The sequence below is a fragment of the Muntiacus reevesi genome, chromosome 5, assembly GCF_963930625.1.
Source record: "Muntiacus reevesi chromosome 5, mMunRee1.1, whole genome shotgun sequence".
NCBI lineage: Eukaryota > Metazoa > Chordata > Mammalia > Artiodactyla > Cervidae > Muntiacus > Muntiacus reevesi.
Genome location: NC_089253.1, coordinates 17,802,942 through 17,820,423, shown reverse-complemented (window position 1 = coordinate 17,820,423; position 17,482 = coordinate 17,802,942). Strand labels below are relative to the sequence as shown.

General features: G+C 34.6%; 1 protein-coding gene and 1 pseudogene across 2 annotated transcripts in view; both read right to left on the bottom strand.

Annotated features, from left to right (window-relative positions):
- The window catches only part of RSF1 (remodeling and spacing factor 1), a 148,184-nt gene that overhangs the window by 36,761 nt on the left and 93,941 nt on the right, over positions 1 to 17,482 (bottom strand). The window contains exon 5 of one of the 2 annotated variants that reach the window (XM_065937197.1): positions 15,326 to 15,480. In XM_065937197.1, coding sequence (XP_065793269.1) covers positions 15,326 to 15,480 — 155 coding nt within the window. Of the gene's footprint in view, positions 1 to 15,316; positions 15,481 to 17,482 lie in introns of those variants that run through there. The other variant, XM_065937198.1, reaches the window with a different exon arrangement.
- Positions 9,762 to 15,308, bottom strand: LOC136169443 (ubiquitin-conjugating enzyme E2 N-like; annotated as a pseudogene).

The following is a 17,482-nucleotide window of genomic DNA, read 5'->3' as shown; positions in this document are numbered from 1 at the left end:
CCACATGCTAAGGATGGCAGACTAGGAAGGGTACTTGATGGCTTTATGGAGCTGCTTAACCAGACCTAGAGTGCTTACCACATGACTTTATTATAAGAAAAAAATTTACCTCACACGTGTCAGAATGGGCATCATCAAAAGGAATACAAATAACAAATGCTGGTGAGGATGTGAAGAAAAGGGAACTCTCGTACGCTATTGGTGGCTAAGTAAATTGGTGCAGTCACTCTGGAAAACAGTATGGAGGTTTCTCAAAAAACTAAAAGTAGAAATACCATGTGTGCTCAGTTGTTCAGTCATGTCCGACTCTTTGCAACCCCATGAACTGTAGCCCGCCAGGCTCCTCTGTCCATGAGATTATCCTGGCAAGAATACTGGAGTGGGTTGCCATTTCCTCCTCCAGGTGATCTTTCTGACCCGTGGACTGAACCCATGTCTCCTGCATTAGCAGAAGGATTCTTCACCACTGAGCCACCTGGGAGGCCCAGAAATATCTTATGACCCAGCAATTTCACTCTTGGGTATGTATCTGAAAGAAACAAAAACATTAATCTGAAGAGACTCATGCACCCAATGTTCACAGCAGCACTCTTTATAACTGCCAAGGTGTGGAAGCATCCTAAGTGTCCATCAACACATAAATGGATAAAACAGATCATAATATAACATTGAAAAAAAATGCTGTAAATATATGTAATGAATACTACTTAGCCATAAAAAGAATAAAAGTTTGCCATTTGCAGCAACATGGATGGACTTGGAGGGCATTATGCTAAATGAAGTAATTAAGTCAGAGAGAGGAAGACAAATACTGTATGATTATCCCTTACGTTGAATCTAAAAAAAATACAACAGACTACTGAATAAAACAAAGCAGCAGACTCGCAGATAGAACAAATCAGTGTACCAGTGAGGGGGGGAAAGCAGGGTGGTACAACATAGGGATAGAGCAGAAAAAAGTGTTGTTATAGGATTATGTGAAGTCATGTGTGTTAAACTTTTGAAAACTGTAAAGCACTACAGAATTTTTTTAAAAATCTCTCAATTTGTTTTAAAAAAAGAAAAAAAATTCCATTTGAAAAAACATGTAGCCAAACACAACCCTGTCTGATTTCCTTTCCTCTTACTTTTGGTTCCTACTACTTTTTCTTTCCCATACTCACCAAAATTAATCTATATCATTTAATATATATTGGGCTTGTCATCTATTCAGTGATAAGGAATAACTAATCTCTGATGCTCTGATTTCTTTATAATTCTTTTCTTGTAAGACAAGACTTGAGAAGTTTTAAAACAGTATAGTGATTTCAGATTCTGCTCAAATGTTATATACTTATAGTGAGTATAAATTAACATAAACACTGTAAAGAGCAAGTTGGAAATATCTACTCTAAAGCTTGAAGAAATACACTCTATAGTTTAGCAATTCTACTCAAAGAAAGTAAACTTACATAAAACTGAACAGAAATATGTACATAAATATTTGCTGTAGTACTGATATAAAAGGGAAAAATGAGAAATAATATCTCTCAAACAGAAAAATGAATAATCACTACAGAGCAAACAAAAGAAACGAAATTTATAAAGATCAATATGGATAAATCTCAAAAACAGAAAGATGAGTGAAACAGCAATATGCTAAAGTACAGGTGGTATGATAGCATTTGTAGAAGTTATGAAATGCATAAAATAATGCTATATGTTGATGTGGCTACAAACATATTTAGCAAATTCACATGATTGACATGATTGTGGCACTGCTTGGAAAATAAGGGTAGGGGGAATGGAATGGAAAATGAAGGGAAAGGGAAATGTTTTACTTTTCTATAAGTTTTTAAAACTTAAAAGCAAATTTTAAAAATATTTAAATATTTCATATTATCATCTGTTTATTTAAAATAGTTCATTAAAATTAAGATTATGAGCCAGAGAAAACTTAAATGCTCTCCTGCTACTTTACATATTGGCCAGTCATGAGACCTTGGGATAATTATCTTAATCTAAGTTTCTTTGGATTCTTTAAAACTGAAGTCAGAATACCTAACTCAAGGAACTGTTATGAAGGTTTTTTTTAAAATGGAGCCTGAAAACCACTTTACACAGTATAGTTTGGGAGCCATTATGATGATGATAATACATTATTTGGTTCTTTCTTACCACAATCTTTAGTCACATCAGAAAACTCCCTTAAGCAATCATCATTTTTAACCAGTCAACATTGCCTAGAGGGCCATTTCTATTTTTCTTTACCTTCTCATTCATATTTTCCCATTTTGAAAAATAATTAAAATGTCAAATAACTAACTCCTAGGGTTGTTAATGATTACAGAAGGGTGCACTCAATGTAGGCATTGCTATTGTTACTTATTATTATATATGTTACTCGGAAAATCTTACATCCTTCAAGCTCAAACGCCACCACTCAATTTTAGTTTTACCTGAGTGTTTCCCCTACAAAGAATTAACCACTGTATCTTCTGCATTTGTGTCTTGCTTTATATAGGCTTTTATAGCATTACTTATTACCCAGAATTACAACTGTTGGTTTATAAATCTCTGCCTTACTAGTGTAATAAACACTACTCTGTGAAGAATCATGGATTATTACTTGGAGTAAGACACTCAAACACCTCCTGAATGTATTGAACACAACTGAGATGGCAACAAATTCTAGACAAATGTTGATAAATTATATCAAAACATTTTAAGATGTAACCTTTATAAACAGAAAGTCTTTAGGGTAGATTATATGATAATATTTAATTTCAAATCCTTCAAAGTTTATCTGACTAACTTACACAGTGAGATTTGGGAAGAACATAACATTTAACAGATTCTAAAGAATACTGCATTGAAGAAAGATTTAACAAATATACTTACTTAAAAAACTAGTTAAAATACAAGAAAAAAACTAAAGGTCCTAGAAGAAAATAAGCCATGATATGATCAGAGAATTCACAAAAGATGAAATGTTCAAACTCTACTAGTAATCAACAAAATGAAAATTTAAAAAGCAATATGATTTTAATCAAACCAACCTGCAAAGTTTCTATTTATTGTAACATTCAAAGTCTCTAAAAATAGGGAAAGAAATGTGTTCATACACTGGGGCTTTTAGCATAAACTAGCATAGCCAGTCAATAATAAATGTTTGTTAAGTGCTTGCTTCATACTTGGAACTTCCTTCTGTAGAGTTTTTAAAGCCATGGGAAAGTTCTCAAAGAAGAATGGAAGTACAAAAGTAGGACACAGGGACTTCCCTGGTGGTCAGTGGTTAAGAATCCGCCTTACAATGCAAGGGACGCAGGTTTGATCCTAGGCTAGGGAACTAGGATCCCACATGCCGTGGAGAAACTAAGCCCGCAGGCTACAACAAAAGATGCCAGAGTGTTTTAAGGAAGACCTGACGCGGCCAAATAAATACACAAATATATGTACTTTTAAAATAGGATATAAAACTGCACTTACCATATCAATTCTAATAAATAAACAAATCAGCAACTGTGCCTAAAATGAAGACTGGAAAGAGACCTTAGTGGTGCTGTGATTTGGTCATGCGACACTGATTTTTACTTTTTTGCTTTATACTTCCCCAAGTTTTCCACAGTGAACATGGACTATGTTTATAATCAGATAAATGATAAGCAATCCAATTTGGGTCACCATGCTTTCTGGTTTAACTAGGACTGAGGGGCTTTCTAGGACCTGGGACTTGCTGTGTTAAAACTGAGACAAACCTGGACAAATACAAGTATAGCTGGTTACACTATTCCCATTCTTGGTGCTCTGCTTAGTCACTCAGTTGTGTCTGACTCTGTGACCCCGTGGACTGTAGCCCGCCAGGCTCCTCTGTCCATGGAATTCTCCAGGCAAGAATACTGGAGTGGGTTGCCATGCCCTCCTCCAGGGGATCTTCCTAACCCAGGAATTGAATCCAGGTCTCCTGCACTGCAGGTGGATTTTTTACCATTTGAGCCCCAGGGAAGCCTAGTGAGTTGTCATTAAAACGACATACGTACATAACTTATTTTGTTTCTTCTTAAATATTGATTTATTTGCACCGGGTCTTAGTTGCAGCATGTGAAATCTAGTTCCTGATGAGGCATCGGACCTGGGGCCCTTGCACTGAGAAGAGTCGTCTTAGTCATTGAACCACCAGAGAGGTAAGTTCCTGTACATAGCTCTTTTGAAAATGGTATTGCTAAGTATCTTTCAAACCATTTCTGCTCACTCAGTATATCAACCTGAGTAAAATAGACTGAACATTTTGCAAGACGGTCAATTAGAGCTTAAGCAACAAATGATGGTAGAGCAACGCAACTCGAATCTTGTGTCATACATTCAAAATTAATTCACAATAAACATACCATAAGCAGAGCTCTGTGTCCGCTACTGAGGATACAGAAAGGAAAACTCAATATCACTCAGTAACCTTACTGTACTTCTTCTAGCAACAGCTATTTCACTCCTTTTTACTCTCCTCAATACTCTAATTTTTCGGCCATGTCCCAATTTCCAGATGATCCTGTCTTCAATTTCAGACAGAAGTCGTGAGACAGAAGCTCTTTACATCATTAGACCTGTAAACCCACACCTGTTAAAAAAAGTGACACTATTTTAAGCTACGGCTAATCCTCCAACCTATAGTTTGATCCCATGCCCTCCAGCCTAAGAAGGAAGAGCTTTTTTTTTTTTTTTAACCAAAATGGCTAAAGCCCTCACTTTATTTTTTTTAATTTATTTATTTTAATTGGAGGCTAATTACTAAACAATGTCACCATATCACTTGTTTTAATGTGATTTCATTGGCCACAGTATGGAGAACAGAAGAAAATCAAGGACAGAAATAAGAACAGTTAGGAGATTATATCAAGAGAATAATAAAAGCTCTTTAAGGTCATGTCACCTTATTCAGACTAAAAGCTAAAATTCTCAACATACCTGCATGGCTTATTCTCTCAGATTCTTGAGTTCTTATTCAAGTATCACCTTTTCAGTGACTCCTTTTTTGACATCCTCCTTCCCAATCTAAAATTACACCACCTCTTCCCCCTAAATTATTCCACCTCCATAACTCCCTGTTGTCATTTAACATACCAAGGATTTTATTCATTCATCTTCTTCATTATCTCCCTATACTACTATGTAAGCACCACAAAGGTTAAAATTTGATTGGTTTTGTTCAGTTTTATTCCTAGTACCAAGAATAGTGTATGACACACAGCATGTCCTTAATAGATATTTACTGACTGAAAATGAATGAAATATTACAGGTGAAATATCACCCATACCTAAGAAAGGAATTTATTTCTGCAACTGAATTTTTTCTTGGGAAAAGAATTTCACCATTTTTAAGACAATGACAGACTTCAGTTCCCAAAAGGTGCTCAAAATATTGAAATTATTATTTAAATTTTTTATTTTATACTGGAATATAATTGATTTACAATGTTGCGTTAGACTCAGGTTTACAGCAAAGTGACTCAGTAACACATATACACATGATCTAACTATTCTTTTTCAGACTATTTCCCATTTAGGTTATTATAGAATATTGAGTTCCCTAAGCTATCCAATATGTCCCCTCTGATTATCTATTTTATATATGGTAATGTATATATGTTAATCCCAAACTCCTAATATATCCCCCACCCCCAGCCTTTCCCCTTTGTTAATCAGAAGCTTCTTTTTTGAGAATCTGTTTCTGTTTTTTAAGTAAGTTCATTTTTGCATTATTAAGATTTCATATATAAGTGATATCACATAGTATTTGTCCTTTTCTTTCTGACTTACTTCACTTAGGACGATAATCTCTAGGTCCATCCGTGTTGCTGTAAATGCCATTTTTCATTCTTTACTGTGGCTGAGTAATATTCCATTGTATACACTGCATCTTCATTTTTTTGTTGATGGTCATTCAGGGTTGCCTCTACGTCTTGACTACTGTACATAGTGCTGCTATGAACATCGGGGTGCATGGATCTTTTTAAATAATGGTTTTCTCCCAATATATGTCCAAGAGTGGGATTACTGCATCAAATACTATTTTTATTTTTTTAAAGGAACCCCCATATTGTTCTCCATAGTAGCTGTATCAATTTATACTGTCACCAACAGTGCCGGAGTGTTTCCTTTTCTCCAAAACTTTCTCCAGCATTGTTTGATATTGAGCAGCACGAGCTATTTGTACAGATAGAGATTAATCCCTCATTAGCTGCCCATCTTTTGCAAATATTACTCCCCCTCTCCATTCTGTGGGTTGTCTTTTCATTTTGTTTATGGTTTACTTTGCTGTGCAAAATCTTTAAGTTTAATTAGGTCCCATTTATTTTTGTTTTTCTTTTCTTTTTTCAGCTATGTTGGATGGCATGCAGAACCTTAGTTCCCTGATCAGGGACTGAATCTATGTTGCCCCAAGAGTGGAATCGCAGAGTCTTAACCACTCAACTGTCAAGGATGACCCTGTTTTTATTTTCATTGCTCTAAAAGGTGGATCCAAATAAATAATGCTGTGATTTATGTCAAAAAGTGTCCTGCCTATTTTTTTCCCTATAAGAGTTCTATATTATCTGGTCTTACATTAAGGTCTTTAATCTACCTTGATTTTATTTTCCTGTATGGTGTTAGGGAGTGTTCTAATTTCATTCTTTTTCACAAAGCTGTTCAGTTTTCCCAGCACTACTCTTTGAAGACACTGTCTTTTCACCACTGTATATTCTCTCCTCCTTTTTTGTAGATTAATTGGCCATAGGTGCATGGGCTTATTTCTGGGTTTTCTATCCTGTCCCTTTGATCTATATTTCTGGTTTTGTGCCAGTACCACACAACTTTTCTGACTGCAACTTTATAGGATAGTCTGATATCAGAGAGCCTGATAACCCCAGCTCCATTAGGCAAAGATTGCTTTGCCTACTTGAGATGTTTTATGTTTCCAGACAAATTTAAAAAAATTTTTTGTTCTAGTTGTTAAAAATGTCATTGGTAACTTGACAGAGAGATTGCCTTGGGCAGTATAGTTACTTTGGGCAGTATAGTCATTTTGACAATATCAATTCTTCCAATCCAAGAACACAGTGTAATATATCCTTCCATCTGTTTGGTGTCATCTTTGATTACTGTCATCAGTGTCTTATAGTTTTCAGAGTACAGGTCTTTTGCCTTCTTAGGTAGGTTTATTCCTACCTAAGGAATAAAGTATTTTTTTCTTTTTGATCCAGTGGTAAAGGAGATTCTTTCCTTCACTTCACTTTCTGACTTGTTAGTGTACAGAAATGCAACAGATTTCTGTGTATTCACTGATGAGGTGTAGCAGTTTCCTGGGCTCATAATATTGAAATTATCATTTGATATCTTACTGCTCTGCATCAAATGACAAATAGGAGTTGTCCTCACACTTCTGTGTTAGTTGCTCAGTCATGTCTAACTCTTTGTGACACCTTGGCCTGTAGCCTGTCAGGCTCCTCTCTGTCCATGGAATTCTCCAGGCAAGAATTCTAGAGTGGGTTGCTATTCCCTTCTCCAGGGGCTCTTCCTGATCCAGAGATCGAACCCAGGTCTCCTGCATTGCAGGCATATTCTTTACTGTCTGAGCCACCAGGGAACTATCATTTTATTCCATGTTAAAGGGATACAAATTGGTGCCAATCCTTCTGTAACTTATTTAAAAATTACATGGTAGATATCTGACAAAGGCATCAAGAAATATAACTATTACCTCGAGTTTTACATTAATCACTTCCTTATTTTGATTTATAGTTTAGTTTTACCTGTTTATTATTCTTTTTTAGGTGTCTTTAATCTACTCTTGCTCTTCCACCCCCCCCCCTTTTTTTTTCAATTTATTTGAGTCACCAAATCAAGAAATTTGATGGTGATGCAAATCTGCAATATCTGGATTTTGCTGAGTGCATTCCCATATGCCTTTCTTCTTTTTCTCCTGTAAATCACCACTTTAATCTATAGCCTTCAGCAGATTCACGTTTACCACAGGATACCACAGAATTTCTGTGATAAAAGTACTATGGTGGAGGTATGTTCATTATCAAGAGGCATTACTGTTTAATCATCCTTTTGTGTTGTTAAAAGAGATGTTAATGCTCAATAAAAAAAACCTTTCCTTAATAGGGAATGCAAAATGATGATATTCCCATTCTGTCAATCTTTCATCAGTGATTATAAATTATATAAAAATAAGCTTTACTAATGTATTATTTTGTTTTACAGTGGTATAGTTCATACTGAAAAGGCAGGATGAAAGCTTAATTCTTTCTGCTTAACAGGTTTCAAATTAATAATTTGGTCCCCACTGGTATCCTTCAAATTTTTCTATTAGTGTCATGATGAAATTTGTATCAAGATTTAAGACCTATTCAATGGGGCTTCCCTGGTGGCTCAGTGGTAATGAGTCTTTTTGCCTGCCACCGTAGGAGGCACAGGTTCAAACCCTGGTCTGGGAAGATCCCATATACTGCAGAGCAACTAAGCCTGCGCACCACAACTACTGAACCTGTGCTCCAGAGCCTGTGCTCTGCAACAAGAGGAGCCACCACAACGAAAAGCCTGCACACTGCAACTAGAGAGTAGGCCCCTACTCTCTACAAGTAAAGAATGCCCACGCAGCAACAGAGACCCAGCACGGGCAAAAATAAATCAAGTTATATATATATGTGTGTGTATATATATATATATATATATATAATGTAAAATACATTCTATATATATATATAAGATATATTCTTCAATGTGTTTTCATTCACTATAGCTATTATCTTTATGATGCTTGTCCTACCTTAGACAGCGGAAACCTCTTTAAGTTGGCTCTTGAGGGTTTTTTGGCATGACTTTGATAATAAGAGTCTTTACTACCTGGAATGACAGGATGTTTCTTGGCTCATAATACCCCAGAACTGGAATAAGCCACTTTTCCAAGAAGCCTTGATTTACTTTAATGGGAAGTTGTACTTCAAGACCATAATCTGGGTGCTAAGGATGCTCACCGCTACTGGGTTGGCCATTGTTTTTTAGGTCTTTTCAGTAGACAGAGCTAGAAAATAATAAAAATAATCCTTGAGTTTCATAACAATATTTCCTTAACTTTCTATTTTACATCTTATTTCTTTTTCCCACACTGAGAATCTTGGTTTTCAAGAATATCACAAATGATACAATTAGAATAACAATAACATTTCACACATATTATGCAGCTTTTCAGAATAACACCACCACCATCATCAAAGTAATTTAATGTAAAGGCCACAAGTTTTTGTACGTACTCTTCCCATTTTTTCTCCATTTGTTTTGTCTTATAGTTCCACTGTTCAAATACAAAGTTATTAAAGGCTATATGTTCTTTGCTTTATCTGTCATTTAGTTACATGTAGCGAGGTGAAAGTTGCTCAGTGGTGTCAAACTCTTTGCGACCCCATGGAGTATATAGTCCATGGAATTCTCCAGGCCAGAATACTGGAGTGAGTAGCCATTCCCTTCTCCAGGGGATCTTCCCAAACTACTAAATTAATGCTCACCCAACATTCTTTATCAAATCTTTATTATGAAATAGTTTTGGACATACAGATATCTTACAAAAATAGTTCAAGAACACCATCACCTTGTTTCCCCTAAGTTAACAACTTGTGCCCTCATAGCACACTTCTCAAAACCAGGAAATTAGTAAAACACTATTAAACAGATGTGATTAAATTTCGCCAGATCCCCCCCTCCCCTGCCAGATCCATTCTGTTTGAGGATACATGTCTCATTTTGTTCTTGGATCTCTTTAGTCTCCTCCAATCTGTGACCATTCCTCATTCTTTCCCGAACTTGAGTTATTTTGCAGAATACCTCTCAGTCTGATGTTTTTTCAAGTTTAGATTAAGGTACACATTTTTTTATAAAATTCCACAAAAGAGATGCTATGCATTATACCAGAGGGTACATGATGATGTAGATACCTTGATCATTTGGTTAAGGTGGTGTCAGCTGGTGATTGATTCCACTGTAAAGTTAACCATTTCCCTCTTTGTAATAGGTAACTGTCATGGGAAAGACACTTGGAGATTATGCTAATATACTGTTTCTCCATAAATTTTTACCCACTCATTTTAATGTCTATCAGAGATCTCACCTATGACACTCACTATTGTAGTATTTCCCTAGTTGTAAATTTCTATTTCTCTCATTCATTCCACACTGCAGGAAAGTGTAGTCCCTGCTGTGTAGAAGGAATTGATATTCACCTGCAGGGAAAAGTGATCCCTTCTCTATGTATTTATTTACTCAATCATGAACTTACAGAAATGCGAAGTCATAGATTTAAAATCTATCGCTGCATAAATCTGTTGCTAAAACAGTTCTGATTTCACCACTGAGAGCTCTTTCCAGTCAGCACTGGGTCCCACTGAGATGCTCAAATTATTTTCTGAGTACATCCTTAATTTCTGGCATTCTAAAATATTCTAGCTTATCTTGTATTTTTCTTGCCCATCCCCTAAATCAATTAGCAAATAGGGCTAATAGTGCTCTATGGGGCACTAGTTCCTTTTAGTAGAAAATGATATTTTAAAATGAAAATCTTGAGGTTAAGAGTGCTCACTGTTACTGGGGTATCATTGTTCTCAGATTCCTCTCATGAACAGAGGTAGGAAATATATGTGTGTGTATATGTATATGTGTGTGTGTGTGTGTGTGTGTGTGTATTAAGCCATACAAATGAATATATTTATATTTATTTCCATATCACCCACCACTGAGGTTTTGTTAGTCTTTTTGGCTATCTGAAGCTCATTCACTAGAAGATTCCTATAGAAGGACTCAAAGAAAATAGATCTTAGACACTGATAGCAGTTTACATGCAGTCTCGATCTAGAAGTCATTTTGGCTAGACATAAAATCCCTGGTTCACATTTTTCCCCTTTACATATGTTATAGCATTTTCTTCTGGCATAAGGCCTTGCTTTCAAATATAGTGATGGCAGTCTGATATTCTTTTCTCTATAAGTCACCTGGTCTTTCTGTCAAGACTGCCAAAGTACTTTCTTCAAAGCCGAAGGGTTTTACTAGAATATGTCTTGATGCTGGTTTTTCTGGGTTGATTTTCCAAGGTCTTTAGTGTCTTTAAAATATGTAGTCTTACATTCTTTTTTTTATTTCAAGAAGTTATGGGAGGGGACATGGGTAAACCTGTGGTTGATTCATGGCAGTCTGATATTGATGTTTGGTAGAAACAATGTTTGGTATTTGGTAGAAACCAATGCAATACTGTAAAGCAATTAACTTTCAATTAAAAATAAATAAATTAAAAAAAATAAGTTATGTTAAGCATAGTCTTTAGCATTTTGGTCTGCTTCCTTGCTTTGGTTTTCTTTTTTATGGACCTCTGTAGGATTTTTACTGCATATCTTCAACTCTATCTCTTTTTCTCAAACCTTCATTGACTTGCTTTTATTTTTAAAAAACACACAACATTCCATCTGCTGTTTTGTTTTTTTTTTAGAGTAACAAAAAATATTTTACTAAAACATAAGATTTACAGAAATTTTCAGACAAGCCATACAAAATGGTCACAAGCTTTTTCTTGAAGGGAAGATTCTACACTTGACAGTAAGGTCACAATGTTATTAGTGAGGACTGTGATGTCTGTTTAATGTTCCCATTTTGGTTCAAACAATCAACCTTGTCCACCTACAGCATCTAAATAAAGTTAGACTTGGCTAGAGAGCATATTCTAAAGAAATGGTTAGCTGATTTTAACCAATGCACTTAGATCACCATAAAAAGGGGGAAAGGAGCCCATAAAATTAAAATAAAACTACCTTCCCACCCACCAAAAAAAAAAAAAAAAAAAAATGTAAAAAACACCCACACCCCTGCAGCTAACCTTAACAACTGCCTTCATTCACAGTGCTTTCTACTTAAACCATGATGGGAAATGAATAAAAGCAGAGAGGGGCCACTGCTTTTAAATGGTTTGCAGCAATCCAGACGTAGCCTTTGCTCATGCTTTACAACACTGAATCAGGACAAGACATAGATTTGCTAATGTGCATTTAATCACCAAAGGATTGAAGATGCCTGGGTTTTCATTCTGTAGTTTCTAAGACTGTATCCATTAAATGCAAACAAAAAAAGGAAAAGTCTTGGCAGAACAGAAGTGATATACACTTGACAATCGAATCAATTTAAATTATTATTCATGGCATATAGCCTAGTCCATGCTCTAGCTATTTCTAGGGCTTGGGCTTCATTGGTCTTTCACTGCTCTGCTACATCATTTGCTAATGGATCAACTGGAGTGGGAGCACTTAACAAAGCCTAAATCGATAGCAGAACTGTGCGAATCTGCAGCACCGGGGATCACTTATCTTTCAAAATATCTAAACATATTTTTCCCAACTTGTCTACATTAGGATGACAAATTTTGGTCATGAAACGTACTTTATGGGCTGCTATTGGATATTCTTCTGGAAGGAACAGTTCAAGCTTAAAAACCCCTCCCTCAAAGGGGGAATCCTGAGGGTTGGCAATGACCACATGAAAATAACGGGCGGTGCTCTCATTTGGTTCTGCTTTAATGCTGGGAACTGGTTCTGCCAGCAAACGCTGGGTTTTCTTAATAATCCTGTGGGGGCAGCCTGGCCATCTTGTCTGGTATCCGGCTCCGCTTCCCTCAGGCATGGGTCATCTGCTGTTTTTTAAGGGCACTAATTCTTGTGTTTGTTGACTCAGATATTATTTATGGATTTTTGAAAAAATCGTTAACTCTGCCACCTCTTCAGTTAGCGTTTTCATACCGTTAGTGAGAATGCCTTTTGGTTAAGTTTTCATTTCTGCAGTGATGTTCATATGCTTCTTATTTTCTTTTGTTATTATAATTCTGTGGGATTTGGTCTTGATCTTTTTTAGTTAGTCATTTTTATGTCAAGTAGAGAGTTTTCCTAATTTTACTGCTATCAAGCTCTGCATTTTTCATATTAAAAACTAAAGTGAGTTACTTTATGAGATTATATAACTCTAGACCTCTCCTATACTTTCATTTGAATCTTTTTTTTAAAAAACTTGTCTCTACTGTCCCTGTTCTATTTAATTTAGATCCTATTCCCAGCAGACTGCATGAAGCTCTGTGTGGAGTTTAGTTCTGGAAGGGATCTTCAGCTGGAGAGGTTTGAGAAGTCATAATGCCCAGAGTATCCAAGTTCTGTTAAGATCTTAGTTTCAGATACTACAGTTTTTTACTTTTGCTATCAATATGTTCCTATTATAGGGGAATCTATAGAGAGTCAAAAACCATGCCACTGACACTTTCCAAAAATTATGAATGACAACTTAAATTTTCACCTGCTGATTCTAGTCATAACAAATTTAATCAGAAAAGAAAATTTCAACAGTTTCTCTAACCATGAAAGGGTTTTCTTTTCTTCTTCCTTTCCTCTTTGCTTTCTAAAAGAGGTAATCATTTCACAACAAATACAAATGTCAAAGCATTATGTTATACGCCTGAAACAAATCTAAAACTGTATGTCAATTAAACTTCAATTTTAAAAAATCTGAAAATTCAAAAGTGGGTTGACTATTTTAAAAATTATTAAGTTTTACTGATATAGTCACAAACTGAATTTTAGGATATAGAAAAGAATTTGCCAAATCAGAAATATGGCTCATGATTAAAACCACCAAAGATATTTTAAATCATATAATCACTAGTAAAAGGAGAATAATCAGGATTTTTGCTAAAAGAAATATTTGTATGTACAAACATTATACCCTACATTAAAAGGCAAAATTACTTGGTTTTATGCAATGCTTGCAGCTAGGGGATGACTTTATGATTAGTTTCCTCAAAGCAGCAAACAAGGTAAGAACATACTATTTTCAGGTTCTAATTGAAACAGTAAAGGAAAACTAAAAGTAGAGGAAGAAAGGACAATAAAGAGAGCAAATTCTATACCCTGTCATTAAAAGGTATGTTATCAAGAAAAAGTATTAATCAAACGATGTTAGACAAAACTTCAATTGGTTTCTCTGCTTCTAGAAAATTTAGGACTTGGTTCTGATCTTCTGAAAAGGTTAGGATTTGATCTGCTCAGTTAACTGTATTAAAAAAAGTCAATCAGGAAATCAAGCTATAATTATCATAGAGTTAAGAATTTGCTAAGGGTGACCCAAAACAAAAAAAGAAAACCAATCCACACACATACAAAATCGATTTAAAAATGGGCTTACTTAAAAAAGGACTTAAATACTCTCCCAAACAACACATAGTAATATGAACATGAAAAAGTCTTCAACATCATTGGTCATTTTGAAAATGCAAATAAAAAACCATAAATACCACTTCACATCATTAGAATGTCTATTATTTAAAAAAAAAAAAAAAAACAAGTGATGAGTAGGATGTGAAAAAATTGGAGCCCTTATGCAGAACTGATAGGAACGTAAAATGGTGCAGCAGTTGTAGAAAACGATATGGCGAATCCTCAAAAAATTAAAAACAGAACTATCATCTGATCCAAAAATTCTACTCCAGGCATATACCCAAAAGAAGTGCAAGCAGAAAATTGTACACCCACTTTCATAGCAACATTATTTATAATAGACAAAAGGTAGAAGAAACTTAAGTGTCTAGTGACAGATGAATAGATAAAATGTGGTAGACACACACAAGAGAATATCAACATTAAAAACGAAAAATTCTGATACATGCTACAATATGGAGGAATACTGAAGACATTAAGCTCAGTGAAATAAGGCAATCACAAACGGACAAATATTGCATGATTTCTCGGAAGTGAGGTTCCTAGAGTTAGTCAAATTCATAGTCAGAAAGTAGAATGATGGGTGCCTGTGGCTAAGGGGAGGGGAAAAGGGTAGTTAGTGTTTAATGGGTACATAGTTTCAGTTGGAGGATGTAAGTCTGGAGATGAATGGAGGTGACAGATGCACAACAATACAAATGAACTTAATGCCACAGAACTGAACACTTAAAAATGGTTAAAATGATAAAATTTTATGTTATGTATATTTTACCACAATAATTTTTTTTAAAGTTCACTAATATTCTTTGTATTCTTAAATTAGTAAAAGATATCATGTTTTGATGACTGGAACATTTTTATGTAAATTTTTTAAATGTTCAGTATAAAAGACCAAAGTACTCAACGGTTTTTTGCCTCTTTTTCTTTTTCATTAAATGATAGAAAAATCTACTTCCTTTAACAGGAAGAGTTAAAACTTTTCAAATTGAGGGAAATTAAATTGATATAGGTGGGAAGAAGAGTGGAAAAAGAGAAGAAATTACAAAACAAAGAAAAACAAAACACACAAAAAAAACCTTGTTTAGTTGTTTCTTCCTCCTTTTTAGTCTCTTCTTCTTCTAAGCTGGGACTTTCCCGGGAAGAGCTGTCTTGTTGGCTCGAGTTCTTCAATAGTACAGGATCAATCTGTGCTTTCAAGAGTGCAAGAGTCTCAGCCAACTCGTTTCGATTTCTAAAAAAAAAAAAGCAAAACAGAAGGCAGCATAAAAATCTTTCTCCTGTTCTAAGCTTTGTGGTTGCCAATAAGGGTGGGGAAGGACGGGAGTTTGGGATTAGCAGGTGCAAACTAATTTATAAAACATGGATAAACAACAAAGTCCTACTACATAGCACAAGGAACTATATTTAACGTCCTATGATAAAGCATAATAGAAAAGAATATGAATATAAGAATATTATATGGATAAGTGAGTTGCCTTGCTGTACAGAAGAAATTAACACAACACTGTAAATCAACTATACTATATAAATTTTTAAAAATATCTTTCTTCAGTTTTAAAATGATTTCAGAATAACACCTATTAGAAATTAACATTTAAAAAAGAAAAACACATTAAGAACATCCAAAACACTAGTACAGCTAACCCTAACTAACCTTAAATTTTAAAATTAAGTATTAGGAATGAATGCATATTAAAATAAACTGTTCGCCAACGAGAAATCTTAGACTATATTTTTATTAGAATGACAATTCAAATCTCTTTGGTTAAAAAGAATAGTAGGAACAAAATTAAACAAAAACCAAAGTTTGATAATTTTTTTAAATATGATGCAATCTCTCAGGAGTACAAAATCAAAGTAAATTCAATTTGAATAAAAATATAAGATCCTCCCATCTGTGTCATCAAAGGACTGTGCAGGCACATCTTAATTCTATGTAGTTAGTATCCAGATGAAATTATTTGTTTTTTTATCTGTCATGCCACATATGTCCTCTATCCTCTGTTTTCACCTCCCTTTTCAATTCCACCACCATTCTAGCTAAACACTACTGTTTGAAAGTGAGGACTGTCTTATGAAGTAGGCTCTAAAAAATATTTAATGAATAAATAGAATCCCTGTTCCTAAACCAAATGACTATGTACCCCTGAACAGGTCATATATCTTCAATAGACCTGAGTTTCCTTATCTATGTAAGACTAGATTCTCTTAAGTATTATTAAATTGGTTTCCAAAGAAAGTAAAAAATTGCCAGTGACAAACATCTTTCAGAAATTAAAAGCACAATCATTTTGCCATTGTCTATCAGAAAGAACACACATTATAAATATTGTGCATGGGAATAACTATATGTTTATACATAGTATAACTATCACATTAGCATACACAATAAAATGAACAGTTTTAGACTTATTTAATTATCTAATAGTAGTAGGTCATATCAGATGATGTTTCAAGATTGTGTGGTACTATACCCACTTTACAAAAAACAAAAATAGTTTCCATTTTTGAACTTCATTAGCCCAATCTGCTTCTAACCTAAGCCTCTATCCACTTAATGTTATTATTATCATATTTCAATGAGAATTTCATATGTATAAATGCCCCAATCCATTTGTTATTTTCTGAGGTCATGCTGGAAACTGAAAAATACATTGAAGTATTTCACTATACCTTCTTTTAAAAGCTTTGAACATTAGAAGCATGCCAATACTTGCTAGAAAATCCATGTCAATTACTTTCAGTACTCTAAGCAACAAAAAAATGTGCAGAAAAGTTGATTAAAGAACTCTCCTAAAGGCTTTTAACCTGTCTATTACATTAAAATGCAAACTTAATAAAGCCATTATCTTATTAAAAACAGAAAACTACCCATCTGGATTTCTCCTGTTTCAAGCTTACAATTAGATTTAGCATGTTAAATAATTTTTAAAAGCCCTAAGTTGGAATGGAGGAAATTTTAACAAATATATATAAAATTACATCCACATTTCTTACCACTTTTTACAGAACCTTTTATTTTTAACGTAATTTTAAAGTGCTACCTTCCATTTACAGTTATTACAAAATACTGGTTTTACTCTCCATGTTTTACAACACATTTTGAGCCTATCTTACACCCAATAGCTTGTACCTCCCCCTACACTGGTAACCGCTAGTCTGCTCTCCGTATCTGCTAGTCGTCTCTTTTTTGCCTTATTCACTAGTTTGTTGTATTTTTTAGATTCCACGTA